Source organism: Oxyura jamaicensis, chromosome Z (genome assembly GCF_011077185.1).
Source record: "Oxyura jamaicensis isolate SHBP4307 breed ruddy duck chromosome Z, BPBGC_Ojam_1.0, whole genome shotgun sequence".
NCBI lineage: Eukaryota > Metazoa > Chordata > Aves > Anseriformes > Anatidae > Oxyura > Oxyura jamaicensis.
In genome coordinates, this window is record NC_048926.1 from 12,260,427 (window position 1) to 12,281,849 (window position 21,423).

Sequence of the window (21,423 nt, forward strand, 5' to 3'; positions counted from 1 at the left end):
CTGTCACCTAACAGAAAAGGCAAGGAATTTTCATGACACTGTAACAAATATTAAAGTTGAAACTAAAAAAAGATGGTTCAGCAACATTAAGACAGGCAAAGCAGCATGGTCCATTAGCAAGAATTATGATCTACATCTACATCAATTTAAGCTGTGGTGATTTCCATAGGTTATCTGTCAATTAAACGATAGACTGCAGTATATTTTGATAGGAACATTAAAGAAAGTGGACAGTTTAGCATTCAGCTGTGGATAGCACACTAAGAATTAGCCTCCATTTATGATTTAACTGATTTAAATCCCACTTAAATTTAAACCCATTGAAATGATAAGCTTCTGCAAACAGAACATTTAAACTTCTAAAGAAGGTAGATTTAGATTAGATAAATGGAAGAAAATCTTTACTACGAGGGTGGTGAGGCACTGCCACAGGCTGCCCAGAGAAGCTGTGGATGCCCCACCCTGGCAGTGCTCAAGTCCAGGTTGGATGGGGCTTTGAGTAACCTGGGCTGGTGGGAGGTGTCCCTGCCCATGGCAGGGGGATGAAATTAGATGGTCTTTAAGGTTCCATCCAACCCAAAACATCCTGCGATTGTATGAAAGTCAAACACTGAACTAATAAAAAAATCCCAAACCAGAAAATCAATTTTTAATCTTCTTCTGATACATTTTTCTTAGGCAACGCAGGCTCTTCTAGCACAATCCTAGCATAAGAGAAATTCTGAGTCATGGATAGAAATTAAATAGTAATTATTGGCAATAACTAGAAATTAAAACATATATTTTACTCCACTTAAACATACACACTGCCTATAGAAGCCATCAAAAGACCATACCTATCATGAATGAAAGCTAGTACATTGATAATGTCAAGTCAGACTGATTCCTAATGATTTAGCAGGCTGGCATTCCATTGTCAAGAATGGTATCTTCTGTCCCTGAATTTGATTTTCTTTTCCATTTAAAAATAAGAATAAAATGTATCCACTATAAAGTGGAATAAATAGGACACACATCCCCAGATTAAAAAAAATAATAATTATACTATAAATACATTGAATTTGTAAATAAAATATCATAAATTGTGTACAGGAATAAAACTGTTTACATATATGAAGGAAATCCAAGTTGATAACTTGATTGAAAGTAAATCTTCAAACAAAAAAAAATCCATGTAACTACAATACTCACACCAAAAGATTAAAGGAAAACAGTATACTTTCCTAAATCCCTTAAGTAGTTTGTATTGAATATCTGCAGTAAATTACTATATACCTGTCCTGAACAGGAGCTAGAACAGCACGCATACAGATCTTCCTGTGGCTTGAAAAATGCAGCCAAGTTAGGCTTCAAAGTGTGTGTATATGTTTAAATGTGACTGGGACATATAAAAGGTACCTTGCCGTCTTTCCATCAAAAATTACTCATCATCAAAACCTTTCTTACAGTTTTAGATGACCTAAAGCTAAGGACTGAACCAGGAAATATATAACCATCCTTCAGCTGAGCAAACAGCCCCCTCTTACTTTGCTTCTTTTCTATTTCAAAACACTTTCTTATTACTTCTGAACGGACTCTGACTTAAAAGGTGTTTCATCTGTTTCATAGGTCTACTGATTTGTTTGTTACCCAGCTTCACACTTAAGAATCTAGTCAAACTGCTGGTTTTTATTTTTATTTTTTTATTTTATTCCCTAAACTGATCAGAACATTTTCCTCTTATTTTTTGGAGATAAAAGTTTATTAGTTGCCATTTTCCTAAACAAAGCAAGTAGTATTCTTATTCTATAAAGCATGGCATACCCCAAAAAAGTGCTTTAAGGAGAATTGCTTCAATAATGATTGTGTCATCTCTACCTAGAACTTGCTTATTAATGATTTTATCTTACTGCTTACATATTTACTAGCTTGAAGGTGTTGAAATATTTCTAGGCTTTCATTATGTCAGCAATACAGCATACGTTTCATACTGTTCAATGAAAATAAGTGTTTAATCATACAACAATTAATTATCAATTATATAAATCAGTGAAAACACTGATAAATCTAGGCATAGTAAACTCAGTGTTTGCTAGTAAAATTATGTGTATCTTAATAAATTTTTATATACCAAATAAGTTGTCCACTGTTATTTACTGTGATATGTGTGTTTTTTTTAAGCTTTAAATTATCTTAGTGATATTTTAGAGTATCACCTATAATTTAGGGCCTTCAGCTCAATGTTTTTGATCACAAAGTTGTAAATCTTACACTTTTTTATAATCTAAATACGTTATTTTCTTCTGGCTGCTCTGAATTAGCAGATTGCAAAGGGACTACTGACCTACGGACTTCATAACGTGAGGGCAAAATCACTTGCTTAAATTCACACATTCTTGCTTAAATCCACACATTATTACTGTGAAGGTATTCTATATATTTAGATTATGAGTTTTAGTTGCATTGACAAGATCTATATAATTGTCTTTCTAACAGGAAAAATCTGTGGAAAAAGGATGGGTTTACAGACCAGTTAGAGCAAAGAATAGAGTAACTTTAGGCCTTCTAACATTTCTGAAATAAAAAGTAAATAATAAAATAAATGGAATCAGCTGAGTAAAGCAGAAGAAAATGCTCTCTTCAGTGAAGAAATAATGACAGCTTAGAAGAGGTAGCACAGGCAAGACCAGACAGTGAGCTGGTCTTGCATTCAAGAAAACAAAAGTTGACAGAAAAACAGTATACTTCCTGAGTAGTCACAAATTCACACAAAACTTACAGGCTTTAATAAAATTTATAGTAGTATCAGCTGAAGAAGGAGGAGGAAATAAGAAACATACCAGAAAGCAGAGGTTGGAGAAATCTGGATAAAATTCCGCTCAGGTCTGAAATGGAACTTCTCATAGAATTTTTTTTTTTTTTTAAATATTTTTATTTTTAGAAATTTTGCCAGTACACACAAAAGGGTTGAACTACTATTACTTTTTTTTTTTTTTTCCCAAACACTACTCCAGAGAATTACAGTTACAGCATTAAGAATGTACACAGAACACATATGTAACACATACTATACCTGAATATATAGATTAGGATAAATAAGGTTTTAAATAGGCACGTTATGGCACAGTATTTCTTAAGAACTTCTTGGTACTTATAAGGACAATACACAAAAAAGAAGAAATTAAATAATTTAAAATTTTATGCTTCAATGCTGAACATAACCTTAGATTGTTTCACATACATGAAACTAGTGCAGAGAAAATTATTTGACATGACACCAGTAAGACAGGTTCAGCATATGATTGTGATAAAGAAGGTAAGTGTACATTTCCCATCAGGGAAAGTGGTAAGCAATGCCTTGTGATAATTCATAAAAAAAAGATCAAAGATGGATCACCTTTAGAAGTCAGAATAAATTACCAAACAGAATGCTTAAAAGTTGTGGCTAGTACTGCTAACCCAGGAGTCTAAATGTCTAAAATGTCTCCTGATCCTGACTGTTATCTAGACAGTAGGTATGCAAACTCCTGACAGGTTTACAGACCAAAAAGAATTCTGAGAATTTCTGTCAAGCACTGTCACTGTCTCTAATTATCTACCATACATATTTCTTGCTAAAATATCTCATAGAATTTTACCATGTATTTCACTCCTTATGATTGAAGACATATTTAGGTTAGAACCAAAATCATAATTTCATTTTTTTTTTAAAAAAAGTAACATTCATACTATCAAATATCTCTTGCTAAAGCCAATTGTTATAACAAACTTATTTATATGTTTAATAGATCTTCAAATAGATTTTATATCTCTATTATTTAGTAATTACATAATTTATGTAATTATTTGTCCTGAATTTCCTACAGCCTACCATCTTGCAAAACACACATTTTATTTTCTGCTTGTTAAATTTCCACACTATAGACATTTCTCATAAACTATGGCTTGAACCACACCTGGACATTATAAGGGATCCTCCCAGAAACGTTCAATACTTACACCCTCTTCACTTGCAAGGATAATTTCATCATAAACAAATCACAAGATAAAAATGAATTGCCATATTCAGCTCAAAGATGAAGGAAAAAACTAACCATATGTGGAAGTTTCTGTTGTGTAATATGGACACGGTGAATAATAAATCACAAAGCAAAACAAAATGTACATGTCACAATTATCAAAACAATAGTGGCTGCTGTTCTATATGCTGACATGTTATACATAGGACAGAAATACCTACTTTTAATCTTTCAAAAGGTTATTAGTAGTAGCTCTTAAATACAGATGTGATTGGGACAACAGAAACAAGTTATCTAATTTGAAAAAATAGGCAAGCAATGTTACTGAACCTATCTCACAAAACAAAAACAATGAACAAGACATATTGATAAAAAAAATGTCCTGTATGAATTATCTATTGTTGCACCAGCCAGCTGATGAATGATAAATTCAAAAGGCAAATGTTGTATTTGTAAACTAATCAAATTTGAAAAAATGTATACTTATACCATGAAGGAAGAAAATATTAAATGAATTACATTTAGAATTTGGAAAAAAATATACAATGATTTTATTTTCATTCAGATAAGTAACTATAGAAAAGGAACAACATTGCTGCAGCAAGAAAAAAAAAATTGTTTGTTCATTGATGATTTGAAATAATGAATTTAGTGCCTGCAAAAGTCCTTCCAAAACCATAGGATGTTCTCATAAAACATGTAAAAACACATAGACACACCTACTTGCATATTCACACATACTGTACAAATATTTTTTCTTATCTTACAGGTTTCTGTAAATCCCGGTGTCATAAAACAGAGGAGTCTGGTTTTGACTGCTCAAAGTGTCCTTTATTTTTCCCCTAGAGGTGGTTTGGAATTGCTATGACCACCAAGATCCATTTCCATTAGTAAATCAGTTTCCATATTAAAATACCCAAAGCAAATCAAACTAATTCCTTAGCTTTAGACACAAATGATAAGATGAACAGTTTTTGAGAGACTTGAATTAAAATTTCTATCAATTTGACTGCTACACTATTTCATTTTGTATAAATGTCTGGATCTGTAGGAAAGTAATTACAACGCCACAATATAATTTATTTGCTTTTTGGTTATTTTTGCCATTCCTGGGCTTTCAGTATTTGTCTTCTTTCTCCTCGTGGATCAGAAACTTTTAAAGGCATAGAACGAATTGCTGAAGAGAGTTTCCCTAGGTAGTTAATCATAGGAAGCAGTTGCACAATCCTAGAAATAAATGAATATTAGGTTCCACATATTATATTACGCAGTAAATTATTAAATTTTATTGGCACAGTCTATATATAAAAATGAGATTAAGTTGGAGCTGAGTAAGCTGTAAAGTCTGTCACACACTTATTTCTTGTTTCAAAATTAAAACTATTTTTCCACATTTCGCCTCGCCCACTGAAGTAATATCATACATTAATCTATAAATTAACATTTCAAAATGTAAAATTTATTTGATTTAAAATAACTTAATAAACAGTATGCTGCACTTGCATAGGCTTGGGCCTCTTTTTATGGAAAGGGAAAGGGAAAGGGAAAAAAGAGAAAAAGAGAAAAAAATGCTATTGCTTCTCTATATGCTTTTTTATCATGCAGCAGAAAAATTGTAACAGAAAATTTGATCATTTTCATTTTAAAATGGAAATGAAAAGATAGAATCATAGAATATCCCGAGTTGGAAGGGACTCATAAGGATCATCAAGTCCAACTCCTGGCACCACACAGGTCTACCCTAAAGTTTAGACCATGTGACTAAGTGCACAGTCCAATCGCTTCTGAAATTCAGACAGGCTTGGTGCAGTGATTACTTCACTGGGGAGCCTGTTCCAGTGTGCAACCACCCTCCCGGTGAAGAACCTCTTCCTGATGTCTAGCCTAAACTTCCCCTGCCTCAGCTTAACACAGTTCCCATGGGTCCTATCACTGGTGTTTACTGATGGATATATTAAATAGAATTAAAAAGCATTAATTCTATTTATTATTATGCTAAATCTTCAAATCCTCTATTGAATATAACTTCAAAAAATAATTTCTCCCAGCAACCTATCACTGAGCTACTACTTAAACTTCTACTGTGTAAGTATACATTTAATATCAATCACTAACCATCTTTAAATGTAGAGCTGAAAGAGCTGTTTTGAATGGTACAGCCTGAGCATCTATGTTCGGTACTGTAGAACTGAAATAACTGTGATGAGAGGTAAAACGAGAGAAGGGGCACAACAAGCTTTATTACCAGTCACCAGTGAGAAGAAACAGTAATGTGGAATATCACCTCTTTACTGCCACTTAAGTCAGGTCTACCTGAGTATATATTTAGACTATTGCTACTTCAAACTCAGTGAGGATTTTAGAAGAGGTAGAAATACAATGGTGCATTCTGGATATTGTTAAAGATTCAGTTTCACAAATGTTGCTACTGTGATGCTGAAAAGGAACTAGTGATTGATCATGTCTTTGGGAACATTCATTCTACATAAACTAAACATACTGACAAGTAGCTGATCCTAAAGGGATGAAATGCAAGGACAGATAAACCAGACTTGAAAAGTAAGCTATATAAGATAAGTTACTTATATCTTAGAATTTATATCATAGGTTCAGACTAAAACACAATACACAATATAAACACAGACATAATTATGCAAGTTTGTGGCTACATGATCGGTGTTTTCCGAGATACAGGGGAAAGAGGTACTTTGTCTAGCCTTAGCCTTTTTAAAGCTGGCATATTCACTATCCGGTTTTGTGTGTACCTAACACTCCAACAACGATTTTGATTGTTTTTAATTTTAAATCTCATTGTAAAAATATTTCTCTGGGATGGAGTAAGTCATCTGTCATATCTCGGGGAAAGGAACTCAATTCTTACTTCTGGTTTAGGACATTCTATGCTGTTATACAATTTGAATTGATCCATCAGTAATAGTAAGGGAGTTCTTGCTCCACAACACAAGTCCCTAAGTTATAATTTCTGCCATTTCTTTAAAATGCTAATCTGTGCCACTATTCAAGATAAAAAATAAACAGAATATCTTGACAGAAAATCTCAAATAAATTTAAAGAACTAAGGTATGCACAGCTGGATGGCTTTTCTGCATCTTTCACTCTCACTTCTGTTCAGTCATCCTATATTAGACTTCTTGTCAAAATTTCACTTAAGGCTGAACATTAATTCCCATTCAAATCTTCTAGTCAGATTGCAAGTAGTCAAAAAATAAAATGTTTACAAGTAAGATAAAGAAATGGTTAAACAAAGCTGCACTGCAGTAGCCATTGAACACAGGCATACCACTATCCCTACCATTTCCAGCAACTGTGATGTCTGAGGGAAAACAAAAAATACAAATCTCTTGGAATCAGCCCTAGTAGAAATTTATCTGCCTCAAGAACAAAGAAATAGGTAACTTGTAAAAAGACAAGATAAATCATTATTGTAGAAAATAAAGCCCACACATCTTTTCCTTATAAAATTTAATTTTGTGCATTAGCATTATGATGCCATAACTCATCATTCATTATTAAAAGGAGCAACTGGGCACTTTAGCCCATGATCTCTCCTTTGTCTAGCTATATCAACATCACTTCAAAATTTATTTTTTGACTATTTACATCATCAGTGTTACTCTAATTTGCTAACAATTGTGGATTTAAGAACAATTGTGAAAGCCTAATGTTCTACCAAGAACATTTCCAATGTACAGAATGCCTGACCGACGTTCTCATACAACATAATGAGAAAGAATAAGTATCTGCGACTTTTAAGTACTGGCATTAGGTGCAAAGATGCTATCCAAATTCCAGATTACTTAGTTACATTTGCTTACTTGTATTCCCTCTCCACTTCAGATCAGACACACTATTCTTCATTTCATACCTTAAAAATAGAATCGAACAGAATTGTTAATGCACAGTAGATGTCTTATTTCTAAGCAAAAAAGTAGTTGCATTTCAGTAGCAGCCAAAAGGATTCTAGTTATGTTACAAATATTCTTTAGTAATTCTAGACAAAAGCTACAGAGAAATGGTACCCAATTCATGAGCATTTATTGAATGATTAAGATCAAACACTAAGTGATTAGATCTTACGAGTACTTCAAATAAACTCACAATTTCTAACTGGATGGAAAAATCTGGTTCATTAACTTGATTTGTATCTTACAAAAAATCACTATACCAGAGAATAAATTCAACTGTGCACAGCAAAAATGAACTATCTAATTTCATTTGCTACTTAGCTGCCTGCTATGTAGGCAAAAATGAACTAAAATAAAAATGTTCAGATAACGTAAGTAGTAACCATATTATAAAACAGATGTGTGTGTGCGTGTGTGGATATGGATAATTATGGGGCATTACCAAAAACATCCCTTGCCAGTACATTCTGTATTTCCTATGGTAGAGAAATTATGGTTCTTAATTTGAAGATTCTACCTTGAGAATAGAACTAATGGACCTTCTATCCCCTTGATTCCTTTTTTTTTTTCCATCCATAATGGAACCCACTTCTTGGCTAGCTATCTGTACCAGTCACATTCCTTTATGAATTTTTATCCAGTTCCAGCCTCTAATGCTCAATTTGTTTTACCCCTTTCTCACTGCCTTTTGCAACTACACCTAATGCCCACTGAGGGATAACAGCCTGCATCCCACAATCTCAGCCTTTTTTATGGAAAAAAAAAAAAAAAAAAAAACAAATTAAAACAGATTTATGAAAGGATAGAAATTGGTAATAAAAGGAAAATAAATTATTAAGAATTAAATGCTCAAAAATCAGTAATCAATTCAGTGGCATCACAGCAGCCTCTAAGATAAATAGGCCCTTAATTCCCCACTCCTTCATGCATTTGCTTAAAGCTGTATCTACACATTAATCTCTAATTTTCTCATATCCTACCATGTCCTTAAGACACATACTCATTATTCAGACGGGTTTTAATAAGCTTTCTATTTTCTTTTGTTTTGCTTACGTGAATTTTCATTCTGTCAGGCAGTTTGGTTATTTTCTTCTATCTCTCATGCCTCAGATTTTACTGGTTTGATGCTTTATAACACAGTATTTCTTTCCTCTTGAAACAGTTGAGCCACACTTTCTACCTTGAAGTCACAGAACCTCTTTGAGATCTTTCAATGGAATTCAGTACACTTTTAAAACAACAACAGAAAAAATGCTTTAGCAAGTCTGTAAGTCTTCTAAAAGACAAAACCAAACAGTATAAATATTTCACACATTATTCAATATTATATACCACTATGTGCTGTAGACAGTTCCTGACAAACACACCACACTGGGGAGAAATCTCACTTGAAGCTGAAAAAGTTATCAGACCTCAGTTTAAACATGGAAGTCCTATAACTGAAGTAACATGAAACATACTGTCTTTAGATGCAACAAGTGAGTTTTTGCACAACAGGCTAAATTATCTTTTTCGTTACTTGGTTACCAGTTAGGAAAATAAATCAAACATCAGCCACACATAATACTGTATTTGTTCCTCATATGGGAAGCATTTCACCATGTTTCCTCTTCATAATGTCAGAACTTGTCTGCAGTTCTCTTGCCTTAATCTTGCCCAGTCATTTATTGACTTTCACGTTGAACCTACACACTGACAATTTACTTTGCAGTACAGAAAACAATGCACTCAGTTACAATGTTTTCTTGAACACAGTGTACCTGGCATCTTTCAGACTGTATCATACATTCTTGACACTATTTGAACAAAGGTGACACACTTGATTAAAATACAAAGAGGTTACTTAACAAGTAACTGCAGTTTTTTAATATATATTGTATGCAGCCACATTAGCATTGCCAGTGTTTATTTTACATGTACTTAACAGGGGAACTTTTTTTACAGTACTTGTACAGTACACTCACATTTTAGCTTTCTTCATGCAGAAAATAAAAAGAGCTGATTATGCAAGAGGCACCTCAGTTTCTCTCTAGAGACAAAAGTCCCCAACTCCAATACAGCGGAGGAGAGAGAATAAAGTTTGACATCAAATGTACATATAGACTATATCTATTATTTATTATTTTTTGGTGACACAGCTATTAGAAACAAGACAGTACTTGAAACATCACGTCAGCCTGCAACGCAGATGCACAATGCTCTTGTTTAAAAATAACAGAACTACCACAGTGCTGAAAGTAAAATGAAGAGAACACAACTCCAAAATACAAAAAACAATGTACTTCACATAATGCATGGTAACAATGTGTTCATATAAAATTTGGTTAAGCAATGGAACACCTTACCACAGGTCATTGTCAATGCTAAACATTTACACAGATTCAAAACCAGTCTGTATGTATTCATGGAAGTAATTAATTGTACAAGCTTATGTGGATTCAGAAAAGTCCTTCAGCCACAATCGGTGGTTGGGAGAATGTTCTGGAGGGAGTAACTACAGGTTTCAGTATATGCTTTCCCCTAATCTCTTCCCCAGAATTTGTTATTGATTAATGTCAGCAACAGGAGACTGGACTAGGCAGACATCTGGTCTGAATTAGTGTAACTGTTGCCTTGTGGCAACAAGGAAAACCAGGGTAGGAGTCAGGACAGGGTTCCAGAATTATGACTTCAAGATGGCAGTATGGGGAACTGAATTCACTGATTTAGTAGCAAACAGCTGTGGATACATGCTGTAGCACGAACCTCAAGACCATGGAAATTTCTAAACCTTTCTTTAGGGCTTGATCCTCTTCTGTCCTCAGTACAGACGCTTATGAGGACCCAGAGGTGACAGGAGGAAAGCATCTGTGCAGGACAAATATAGTTGAAACTAGGTTTCAAAGAGGATGTGGTCATTTGATATGCTAGAGGGAATAAATGACATGCAAAGTAAAACAAATAATCAAACTAGAGAAGGAAAAGAGGAAAAATAAACACTATCAGACGTGCATGCTCTTTAGCCTTTTTGCAAGCTCCCAAGAGACATGGCAAGCAAACAATAAAAAACATAAAATTACAAAAAATAAGAAATTAGTGTCTTATAAAAATGTTAGTAATGCAGCAACAAATTTCAGTGCAAAAAATGAAACTCCTGAAACCACACATTGTTTAATTACACAGTAAGTTTAGTCTGATACTGTCATGCACAGTTTCAACCTAAATTCAACTTAAGAATTCCAAACGTCTCCATTTGCCTTTTTAAAATCTTCATTGTATTCAGTTGATCATTCTTCCTAACTCCCCTTCAGAGTAGAATCTTGAACCTTTAAAAGTTTTTCAATTGTCACTTTGTGATAAGGTCCAAGCTTTTGATAACAATTTTAAAAACCGGATCCTTGTCCTTTTCTTCCATATACATACACACTACTATCATATCCATGTGATTAAAAACGAATATTGACAACAGCTGTAGGCTTGAATAACAAAGAGCGTATGACATAATCTTCATACATGCAGTTTCTTTTAGGAGACCAGAAGGAATGACAAGCAGCAGACAGTCCCTGACACTTCATTTCTATGTTCAGCAGATTGCTGTTTGATGTCTTCTGTTCCTTTGACAATTATAGATATAAGCTACAGACAATTCTCTCTCAAAGCAAGTCCACAGGAGGATGTATGAAGTTTAAAATAAATATGTATGTATAAATTTAAATAATTTTAATAAACCTACAGATTTGTTGGTGAAAACAGCAAATGCATTCTACAGTCTAGTATTAGTATCTTAAAGTTACTTTATCCAATGTACAGTATACCACAGGAAAGCACTTTGCAATTTCCAGGACAGTCCCACTGGCATTCTTAGCAGAGAATTAAGAAATTAACAAAACACAAAACCCACCTTATTAAAAAAAAAAAAAAAAAAAAAAAAAAAAAAAAAAAAAAGTCAGCAGTTTCAGGAAAGGCAGAATTAGGGAAAAAGTTACCTTTCTTGTTGTCTGCAAGTATTTTCCTTTAAACACCCTGCGGACTCAGCTTTCACAGTGTAGAATGCAGATATATTTTCAAGTTCTTTAAATCAGGGAGACAATGAAGTAAAAATTGATTACTACAACATGCCATCAATACTCAGAATTCTATTAGAAAGCTATGCTAATTTGTAAAGAGCTAAGACGGGCTTAGATGAAACAGCCAACCACTAATGAATTTAAATATATGAAGGATTCCACATTTCTCACAACTCTAGCTTACCTGAGTAGGATTTTATTATGTCCACCAGAGCAGATCAAACCAATGTTAGAGATCCACTGCTTATGACAATAAATTTGAAAAAAAATCTATTAAAATTCCTAGAGATACAATAAGTATCAGCTGATACTTTCAGTATCATACTGATATTTTCAAAATCAGAGGTTATATGGCAAGTAAGTAGTTCTAAACTTAATATAAATGACTATTTACAGCAACATTTAAATATAAATATGTATTTAAATATAAATATATATATATTATATATATATATATAATTACTGGAGCTGAGGAAAGAATTCCACAATGAAACTAAAATTTCATCTTTGTTCTCTGACATATCAAAAACACACTCACATGGTAGATACTCTCACTGAGAACATTATATTAGGAAAAAAAAATCAAGGTTTCTACTTCCTCTAAAGTGTGGGTATTTTTATAGTTTACCACATGCACAAAACTTTGTAACTTAAAAAGGATACAAAATCTGCCCTGAAAGTACTTCCCCTCTCTCTGTTAAAGTTTGTTACTTTATTCATTCATGTGCCACTAATTTTACAATATTCTTAAGACATAAACTGCTCAGTTATACCTTCCTTCTAATAAAACTCTGTAATTTATTTTGATTTAAAGCACACCTTCTGTAAAAGCACAGAGACTTAATCAAAAGATTTCTAAAGGTACAGAATCTATAATATTCAAAGTTATGTCAATTGTTAATCATTGTCACTTTTGAAAGATGTTTATTTTGTTGTCTGCCTGTCATTAACCACTGGATCCTCTTGCTCTTTTCTAGATTAAGTCATCCTTTAGGATTCTGTATGGCAGTGAAAGACACTTGAAAACTTAAATCTACTTTAGATATTCCTGGAAAGAAAGAATTTAAATTCCTATGGGGTACAATGCATGTTCCAGATGTAGATCTCTTCTCTATTTCTAGTTTGGTAGCATGCTCTTTGAAACGAAGGCACCAAAACTTCTCAAAGTATTTCAGCGTGATACTAAAACAAAGATGACCCAGTAAAAAGAGAATTAATGCACTAAGAATCGATGATTTCAAAGCAACCTCGAGACGCCCCAAACTGGCCGAGCTCAGAGCCCCGCGCGCAGCTGTACTGGCACACAGATGCCTCAGACTCCTTACACAAGGAGCACTGTTGAAAAACAGCCTTGCTAACGTGTAGCACACGCTTCAAACTGGCAGTACTTTTTTTTTTTTTTTTTTTTTTTTTTTTTTTCCTTCAGCATTTTCACTTTTTGCGCTCCCTCCCCCCTTCCCCATCGCGCCAACGCGACAATTCGTGCGGTTTGGCGTTCTAAATCGTGAAAAATGTACCCCGGGCTCATGCTCTTCTCCTGACAGAACGCTTCTCAGCCCGAGTCCCTCTCTGCAAAGCGCCAACAGGGCAGGCAATTCAGCCACGGGCGGCCGGGGCGGAGCGGGGCAGCAGTGACACCTTATTAAACAAAAGAGGGGAGGAGAGAGGGGCAGAGGGGCGCCCAGCAGGACGGCAGCCCCCTGCGGCTGGAGCAAACCCCCCTCGCCTCAGACCCACGGGGCTCCCCTCCGCCCGCTCCCGCCCAACGGTAACGGCCGGCCAACAGCCGTGCGCGCGCGCGCCTCTCGCGGCGGAGCCGGGCACGCGCATTCCCCCCCCCACCCCCCGCGGCGCGCTCACCTTCCTCCTCGCCTCCCCGCCCCGGCCACACCCGCCCCACCTGCGGCGCATGCGCGGCCCTCGGCGGGCCAGAGAGATCGGGCGGGAGGGGCGGGGGGGGCTGCCACCCCCATCCGCGCATGCGCCGGGCTCCGGTCGCCGTGGCAACGGGACGCGGTGCCAGGCTGGGCGGGGGCGGCCGGCGGTGATGGCGGGGCTGATGTGCGGGTGGCTCAACGGGGAGGTGAGGCTGTCCCGCAGCGTCGGTGAGTGCAGCGAGGCCCTAAGCCCTGCGGCCGGGGGGCTCCCGCGGGACGAGTCCCGCTGCCGTGGCCCGGAGCCCGGCGGTTTGCTCGCGGGGGTGCTGAGGGGGACACTCAAGAGTGGACTGCGGGGGGGCTGGTGCTCCGCCAGGCGCCACAGACCCTCAGGAGGTGCGAGGAGAGGATGGATGTCCACTCCGGAGGGCAGTTACTTTAATCACTGCCCTGTTTAGGATGCTGGCTTTGGAGAAGCAGCTGTTCCACGAGAGCATGCAACTCTCAGTGGAAGCACAGCAGATCTTTTTCTTTAAACTTTCTAGCAGAAACTTCACAATTATCATTTATCACTCTTGCCATTGTCTTCAATGACAACCACGACAAAGTTTACAGAAAACTTAACAATCGTTGTTTATAGCTCTTGACATTGTCTTAGTGACAACCACAACAAAGTTTAATTTTCAGGACTGAAAAGGAGAATTAATTTATTGTGTGAAGCTTATGTTGCAAAATAACTGCACTGAAAAGAAATCTATTACTGGCTTAAAAAGTCACTGGCAGCTCCTAAAATTCTTTTGAAATATTTAATAAGGCTTGTACTTGATTTTGTCATAAAAACAATTGTGAGTAGTATTAAAATTAAAGTATGAATTATTTTAATTGTGTTATTCTTTTGGGGAAAAATAAACAACTTAGTTCCAGGATCATTTGCTGAAGAATTTTCTAATGGATACCTCCTTGGAGAACTTCTACACAAATACGGTCTTCAGGATGACTTTAATAAATTTTCACAGAGCAGGTCAGTACATATGGATAACATGTCTCTTGCAGAAATTAGACAAAATATATATTTTTTTTTTTACTTGGAATTTGCTAATGCAGAGTGGAAAAGACATTTGGAATTTACAAAAATTTGATGCAACTATCAATAAGTCAAAAACTACATCTATTCGACGCACAGCCAAGCTTCCTGTTTCCAAAGTTGATCATACTACTTTACAAAAATAACACATTTTGATTGTAACTACGAAAGTTACAGGTTAGATCAAGGGTTCTACAAGTCATAGAATCATAGAAGTCCTTCAGAATGTCTTTAACACTGGAGATTCTGACATTGTCCCCATAAGCTGAATGCAGTCTGGGATACTCAAGTCTGATACGGTGGTGAGCATTATATCTTCAGTAAAACAGAAATGGTGGTTATGTGTTCTGAGGCTCTGAGTAAAGCCCTGGGAAAAGATAATATAATTTATACATTTACAAATAATCTGGTGGAATATCCATGGTGAAGAATAAAAAAAACCCCAACCCACAAAACAGAAATGTGAAAAATTTGCACATCTGTGAGGCTTGGTATGTTCATAGGGTTCCCTGGCTTATGCACCATTATGGCAAAAGATAGACCTTGGTGCACACATAGAACTAATGTGCCAGGCTGTGCATCCTTTTCCTGTCCCTTCTGAATCTCTGTTGTGTTCTCTGCACTTCTCCTTTATTTGTACCCTTTCCTATTCAAGTCCTACCAACTTGTAGGAGAGAAGCTTGAGTGCAGCTAATAGGCAGACAGCAATTTCTGGTTTCTGTTTCTCAAATTCTAGCTCATTTGGGAATATATTCACTGAAGCACTCCTGGGGGCTCTTTAAAGAACATTAGGGTAACCACTGATAGCTTAAGGAGGCTTTGACTTCTACAAGCTCTAGAAACATCTAAAAAGCTCTATCAACTATTCCTGGTAAAAAGATACTCTGAGTTTTTGTTCCCAGATGACTTCTCATTAGGTAAGATCAAGCACCCTTTCAACAGGTGCAAGGAGAGGTTAGAAACTCTGCTGAGACAGTGTATGCATTCTCGGCAGATGTGGTGATGCACAACAGGGAAACAACCTTGTAGAACAAAACCCTGTTTCTGAAACAACCTTGAAACAACCCTGTTTCTGGAGAAACAACCCCAGAATGTCAGACCTCAAATCAGATGGATCTTCAGAGAAAGGAGACAATTTTCCATGTCTCAGGCTTTAGGGATGTCCTGACTCTTTAAGCATTAGGTGGCAGGGGGAGATTTTCTTCTACAGATGGAGGCCTCCATCTTCTGTCCTCATGTGATAGCTAGGAAGGTTTTGTACTTGCTAGAGGTCCAGGTACTTGCTAGAGGTCCAGGACTGCTCATCCAGCCCTTGGATTGTTAACCCATGCTGCTCTTCTGTGTGGGTACCAAGGATGCTGTCACAGAGGCCTGGAGTATATCAAGAGTGGCTATGTGTTTCTGGAGTGAAAGTGAGATGTGTGGGGCTCTAGGCACTTTTTTCCTCAATTCTGCTGGTGAGGTGGAAGAACTTGGTGGGGAGTGGATGGATCCTACAGGTCAACAACTGGTTGTGCAGCTGCTGTCAACAGCAGGGGTTAGTTTTTGAAAACCACGGGATCCTCTCTGAAGATGGAGGACCTGCTAGGAAGAGATGGGAACCACCAAAACCTCCTTGAGTAGGAAGAAGTACCTAAGGTCTTCTTGAAATGGCTGCAAGAATTCTCATATTCACTGATCTTAGTCAGAATAGGAGACTTTAAACAAGTTGAGATCTTCTGGAAAGGCAATGCAGCCAGACACAAGCAATCCATTAGGATACTTGAGTACATTGATGATAACTTTCTGAGACAGGTGGTTGAGGGGCTGAAGAAGGGACATGTTCTACTAGACCTAATACGTACAAATGAGGGAGGTCAGGGGCAGTACTGACTGCAGTGACCGTGAGATGGTGACCTCAGGATTCTGATAGGAGGGAACAAGCTGAAAACAGTATCACAACCATAGGTTTCAGGGGAGAAACCTTTTCAGGGACCTGCTTGGAAGAATCCTATACAAATCAGTCCTGGAGAGTAGAGGGGTCCAGGACAAGTGACTGAATTTTTATTCAAGGATCACCACCTTCAACTATGAGAATAGTCCATCTGATTGTGAAGAAAATCAAGGAAGGCAGCAGGAGGCCTGAAAAGATGAAGAAGGATCTCTTGACTAAACTGAAACACAAAAAGAAAGCATACAAGATGTAGAAGTAGTGTTGGATGGACAAGGACTTGAAAAACAGTGTCTGAGCATGCACGGGAGACTTTAGGGAAGCCAAAGCCCATCTGGAATTAAAAGTGGTGAGGGACATGAAGGGACATGAGGGACAGGTATCTCCATAGCAAAACGAAGTCTAGGGAAAACATGAGCTTAATGCTGAATGGGGCACAGGATCTAGTGGGTAAAAAAAAAAAAAAAAAAAAAAAAAAAAGTTTGAGGTACTTAATGTCTTCTTTCTCTCAGTCTCTGCTGGCAAAACTTGCCCTCAGGAATGCCAATCCCCTAAGACGATCAGTGTAAGGAACATTTAAATAAGGTACAAATACACAAGTCTATGGGATGTACCCACAAATGCTGAGGGACCTGGCAGATGACACTGCTAGGTCACTCTCAATTATCTTTGAAAGGTGATGGTGGCGGGGGGAGATTTCTTAGGACTGGAAATGTCACTCCTCTCTTCAAGGAAAGCAAGAAGGAGGAACTGAGCATGAACAAGCTAGTCAGACTCGCTTCAGTTCTTGAAAACTGATAGAACTAATGAGTATGGTAATGTTTTCCAAGAATATTAAGGTCAAGAAGATGACTGGGAGTTATCACCATGGATTTATGAAGGGGAAATCATGACTAACTAACCTGACAACAGCCTTCTGCAATTAGGTGATAGGTTCAGTGGATGAGGGAAGATCAGCATGTTCTGCTTGTCTTGACTTTGACATCCTCCAACAAAGTTTGAATTTTGATTTATTGATCTTGAGGAATATGGGCCTGGCAAAGAGCAAAGTCATCACCCTGAACTTCCAAAGAGCAAAATTCCAGCCATATAAATACCTAGTGGACGAGATCACTTGGGACACTGTCCTTAGGGACAAAGGAGCAGAACAGAGCTAGCCACTCTTTGAGGATGTTTTCCTTAGAGCACAGGAACTCTCCATTCCCCATGTAAGAAAGCAAGCAGGGAAGGCAGACAACTGGGATGGCTGCGCAAGGACCTGCTGGTCAGACTGAGGTGCAAGAAGGAAATGCACGGGCAGTGGAAGCAGGACATGAAACCTGGGAAGAGAACAGGGTTGCTGTCTGGGTGTGCAGGAATGGGATCAGGAAAGCCAAGGCACAGATGGAACTGAGCTTGGCAAGGGATGCAAAGAACAACAAGAAGGGATTCTGTAGTTACATTGGCCAGGAAAGAAAGGCCAAGGAGAGTGTGCCCACTCTGATGGATGAGAAGGGAGAAGTGGTAATGACAGACATGGAGAATGCTGAGGTACTCAACTTCTTTACCTCAGTCTTCACTGCCAGTCAGGCTTCCCACATCTCTAATTTCCCTGAACCTGTACCTGAGGGTGTGGGAGCAAGTCCCTCCCAGCTTAAGTGAAGAGCAGGTTTGAGAGGACCTGATGAAACTGAACAGGTACAAGTCTATGGGCCCTGATGACATGAATCCCAGGGTCCTGAGGGCAAAGGCTGGTGGAGTTGCCAAGCCTCTCTCCATCATATTTGAAAAGTCCTTGCAGTCAGGTGAAGTCACTGGTGCAGTGTCAAGGCACATGCAGAACAAGGAGGTGATCCGAGACAGCCAGCATGGCTTCACCGAGGGCAAATCATGCCTGACCAATCTGGTGGCCTTCTATGACAGGGTGACTGCATCAGTTGACTGATGTCATCTACCTGGACTTCTGTAAGGTCTTTAACATGGTCCAACACGACATCCTGATCTCCAAATTGAAAAGAGATGGATTTGAAGGGTGAACCATTCTGTGGATAATGAATTGGCTTGATGGCCACACAAAGAAAGTGGTGGTCAATGTCTCTATGTCCAGGTGGAGGCCAGTGATGAGTGGTGTCCCTCACGAGTCTGCCTTGGGACTGGTTCTGTTGAATATCTTTATCGACAACATAGACAGTGGGATCAAATGTACCCTCAGCAAGTTTGCAGATGACATCAAGCTGAGTGGTGCAGTTGATACCAAAGAAGGAAGAGATACCATCCAAAGGGATCTGGACAAACTTGGGAAGTTGGCCCATGTGAACCACATGAGGTTCAACTAGTTCAAGTGCAAGGTGCTGCCCCTGGGTCAGGGCAATCCCATACATGAGCACAGACTGGGAGAAGAACCCATTGAGAGCAGCCCTGCAGAGAAGGACCTGGGGGCTCTGGTGGACAAAAAGCTCAACATGAGCCAGCAGTGTGTGCTTGCAGCCCAGCAGGCCAACTGCGTCCTGGGCTGCACCAACAGAGGGGTGGGCAGCAGGGGAGGGAGGGGATTGTGCCCCTCTGCTCTGCCCTTGTGAGGCCCCACCTGGAGTGCTGCGTCCGGGGCTGGGGCCCCCAGCACAAGAAGGGTGTGGGGCTGTTGGAGCAGTCCAGGGGAGAGCCATGAAGATGCTCAGAGGGCTGGAGCTGCTCTCCAGTGAAGAAGGGCTGAGAGAGCTGAGGATGTTCAGTCTGGAGAATAGAAAGCTCTGGGGAGACCTCATTGCAGCTTTTCAATACTTAAGTGGTGCTTATTAAAAAAGTTTGAGTGTAAATTTTTACTTGGGCAAATAATGACAGGAAAACGTGGAATGGTTTTGAACAGAAAGAGGGGAGATTTAGATTACATATTAGCAGGAAATTCTTCACTTAGAGTGTGGTGAGACACTGGCACAGGCTGCCCAGAGAAGCTGTGGCTGCCTCATCCCTGGAGGTGTTTGAGACCAGGTTGGATGGGGCCCTGGGCAACCTGATCTAGTGGGTGGCATCCCTGCCTATGGCAGGAGGGTTAGATCTAGATGGTCTTTAAGGTCCCTTGGGTCCCTTCCAACCCACACCGTTCTATGATTCTATGATGAAACAGATGAGCTGTGGTTGAGGGAGGTGAAATGGATGAAGTATGGACTAGGGAAGTGGTCAGTGAGGTGGGCTGAAAACTGGCTGAACTTCCAGGTAGTTATCAGCACCATGAAGTGCAGCTGAGAAGCAGTGATTAGTAATGTACCATGGGGTCAATTCTGAGACCAAAACTGTTTAACATCTTTATTACTGACTTGCATGATGAGATAGAGTGTACCCTCAATCTGTCTGCAGACCACACAAAACTAGATGGAGTGTTTGATACAGCAGATGGTTCTTGTTGCCATTCAGACCTTTATGGGATGGAGAAAAGGGCTATCAACAATCTCATGAAGTTCAGCAAAGGGAAATTTAAAGTTCTGTGTCTGGGAAGGAAGTCCCATGCATCAGTTTAAATTGGGGGCCAACTGTCTTGAAAGCAGTCATGCGGAGAAGAGGCCTTGGAGGGCAACAAGCTGACTGTGAGTCAGCCATGTACACTTGTAGCAAAGAAGGCTGTTTAGCATCCTGGATGACGTCAAGAAGAATTTTGCCATCAATTTGAAGATGAGATCGCTGTATGAGGAAGAACTTTACTGTGAGGGTGACAGAACACTAGAGCATACTGTCCAGAGCGGTTGCAGAGTCTCTTCTGGAAATATTCAAAACCTGCCTGGATGTGATCCTGTGTAACATGCTCTAGGTGACCCTGCTTGAGCAGGGAGGTTGGACTATATGATCTCTGGAGGTCTCTTCCAACCTCAACCATTCATTGATTATGTGAAGGAGGTGGTACTTATGCTCTACTCAGCCCTGGTGAGACCTTATCTGAAATGCTGTGTCCAGTCTGAGGTTCGCAAGTACAAGAATGATGTGGATATATTGCAGGAGGTCAAGCAAAATGCCATAACAATTATTGAGGTCCTGGAGTATCCAACATGAGAGGAAGGAAGGCTGTATTATTTACCATGATATAGCATGACTTCATCAGGATATTTTGATATTTTCTGCTTTCTCTTCCTTTTGTATTAGTTAGTGACACAGATCCTTCAACAGCTATTGAGAACTGAGGCAATATATTCTCAGATCCAAGATATCCCTCTCGCATGTTAAAGGCAATTATTTCTGTGTAATAGTCATTATACAGTCCTGGAATCTTGGAAGAACCCATGCTTGACAAATCTTACTAGTTATCTATAAATAATACTTCTAATTTCTGAGTGTTCTATAAGCATAGTCATTCAAGGGTCATTTGGTAAATTGTTGTCACTTTGATATGTTTTACTACAGACCAAGGGAAGATCATACCTATTGGGGTGGCAGTGGAGGAAATGTAAATTCCTTTTGTAGTGTGGGCAACTGTAATCTAGAAAGTAATAACTAGAAAGAATGGGTGGTCATTTTGATGACTCTCTCAAGTTTTGCTTAACTATATTAGCTTATGTTATGCAGTTTTTTATATAGAACATAGGCATATATATAGA

At 38.4% G+C, this 21,423-nt stretch overlaps 2 protein-coding genes across 4 annotated transcripts in view; one reads left to right on the forward strand and one right to left on the reverse strand.

The window, feature by feature from the left end:
* Positions 1 to 12,117, reverse strand: part of PRLR (prolactin receptor) — a 158,910-nt gene extending 146,793 nt beyond the window's left edge. The window contains exons 1-2 of the mRNA XM_035310706.1: positions 11,890 to 12,117; positions 7,835 to 10,830 (exon numbers count right to left, since the gene is read on the reverse strand). The gene's annotated coding sequence lies outside the window, so the exon portion shown is untranslated. The remainder of the gene's footprint in view (positions 1 to 7,834; positions 10,831 to 11,889) is intronic.
* Positions 12,118 to 13,920: 1,803 nt separating this feature from the next.
* SPEF2 (sperm flagellar 2) overlaps positions 13,921 to 21,423 on the forward strand; it is a 64,548-nt gene continuing 57,045 nt past the window's right edge. For all 3 annotated transcript variants that reach the window (XM_035310693.1, XM_035310695.1, XM_035310694.1), the window contains exons 1-2: positions 13,921 to 14,075; positions 14,766 to 14,868. In XM_035310693.1, coding sequence (XP_035166584.1) covers positions 14,018 to 14,075; positions 14,766 to 14,868 — 161 coding nt within the window. In that variant the 5' untranslated portion in view covers positions 13,921 to 14,017. The remainder of the gene's footprint in view (positions 14,076 to 14,765; positions 14,869 to 21,423) is intronic.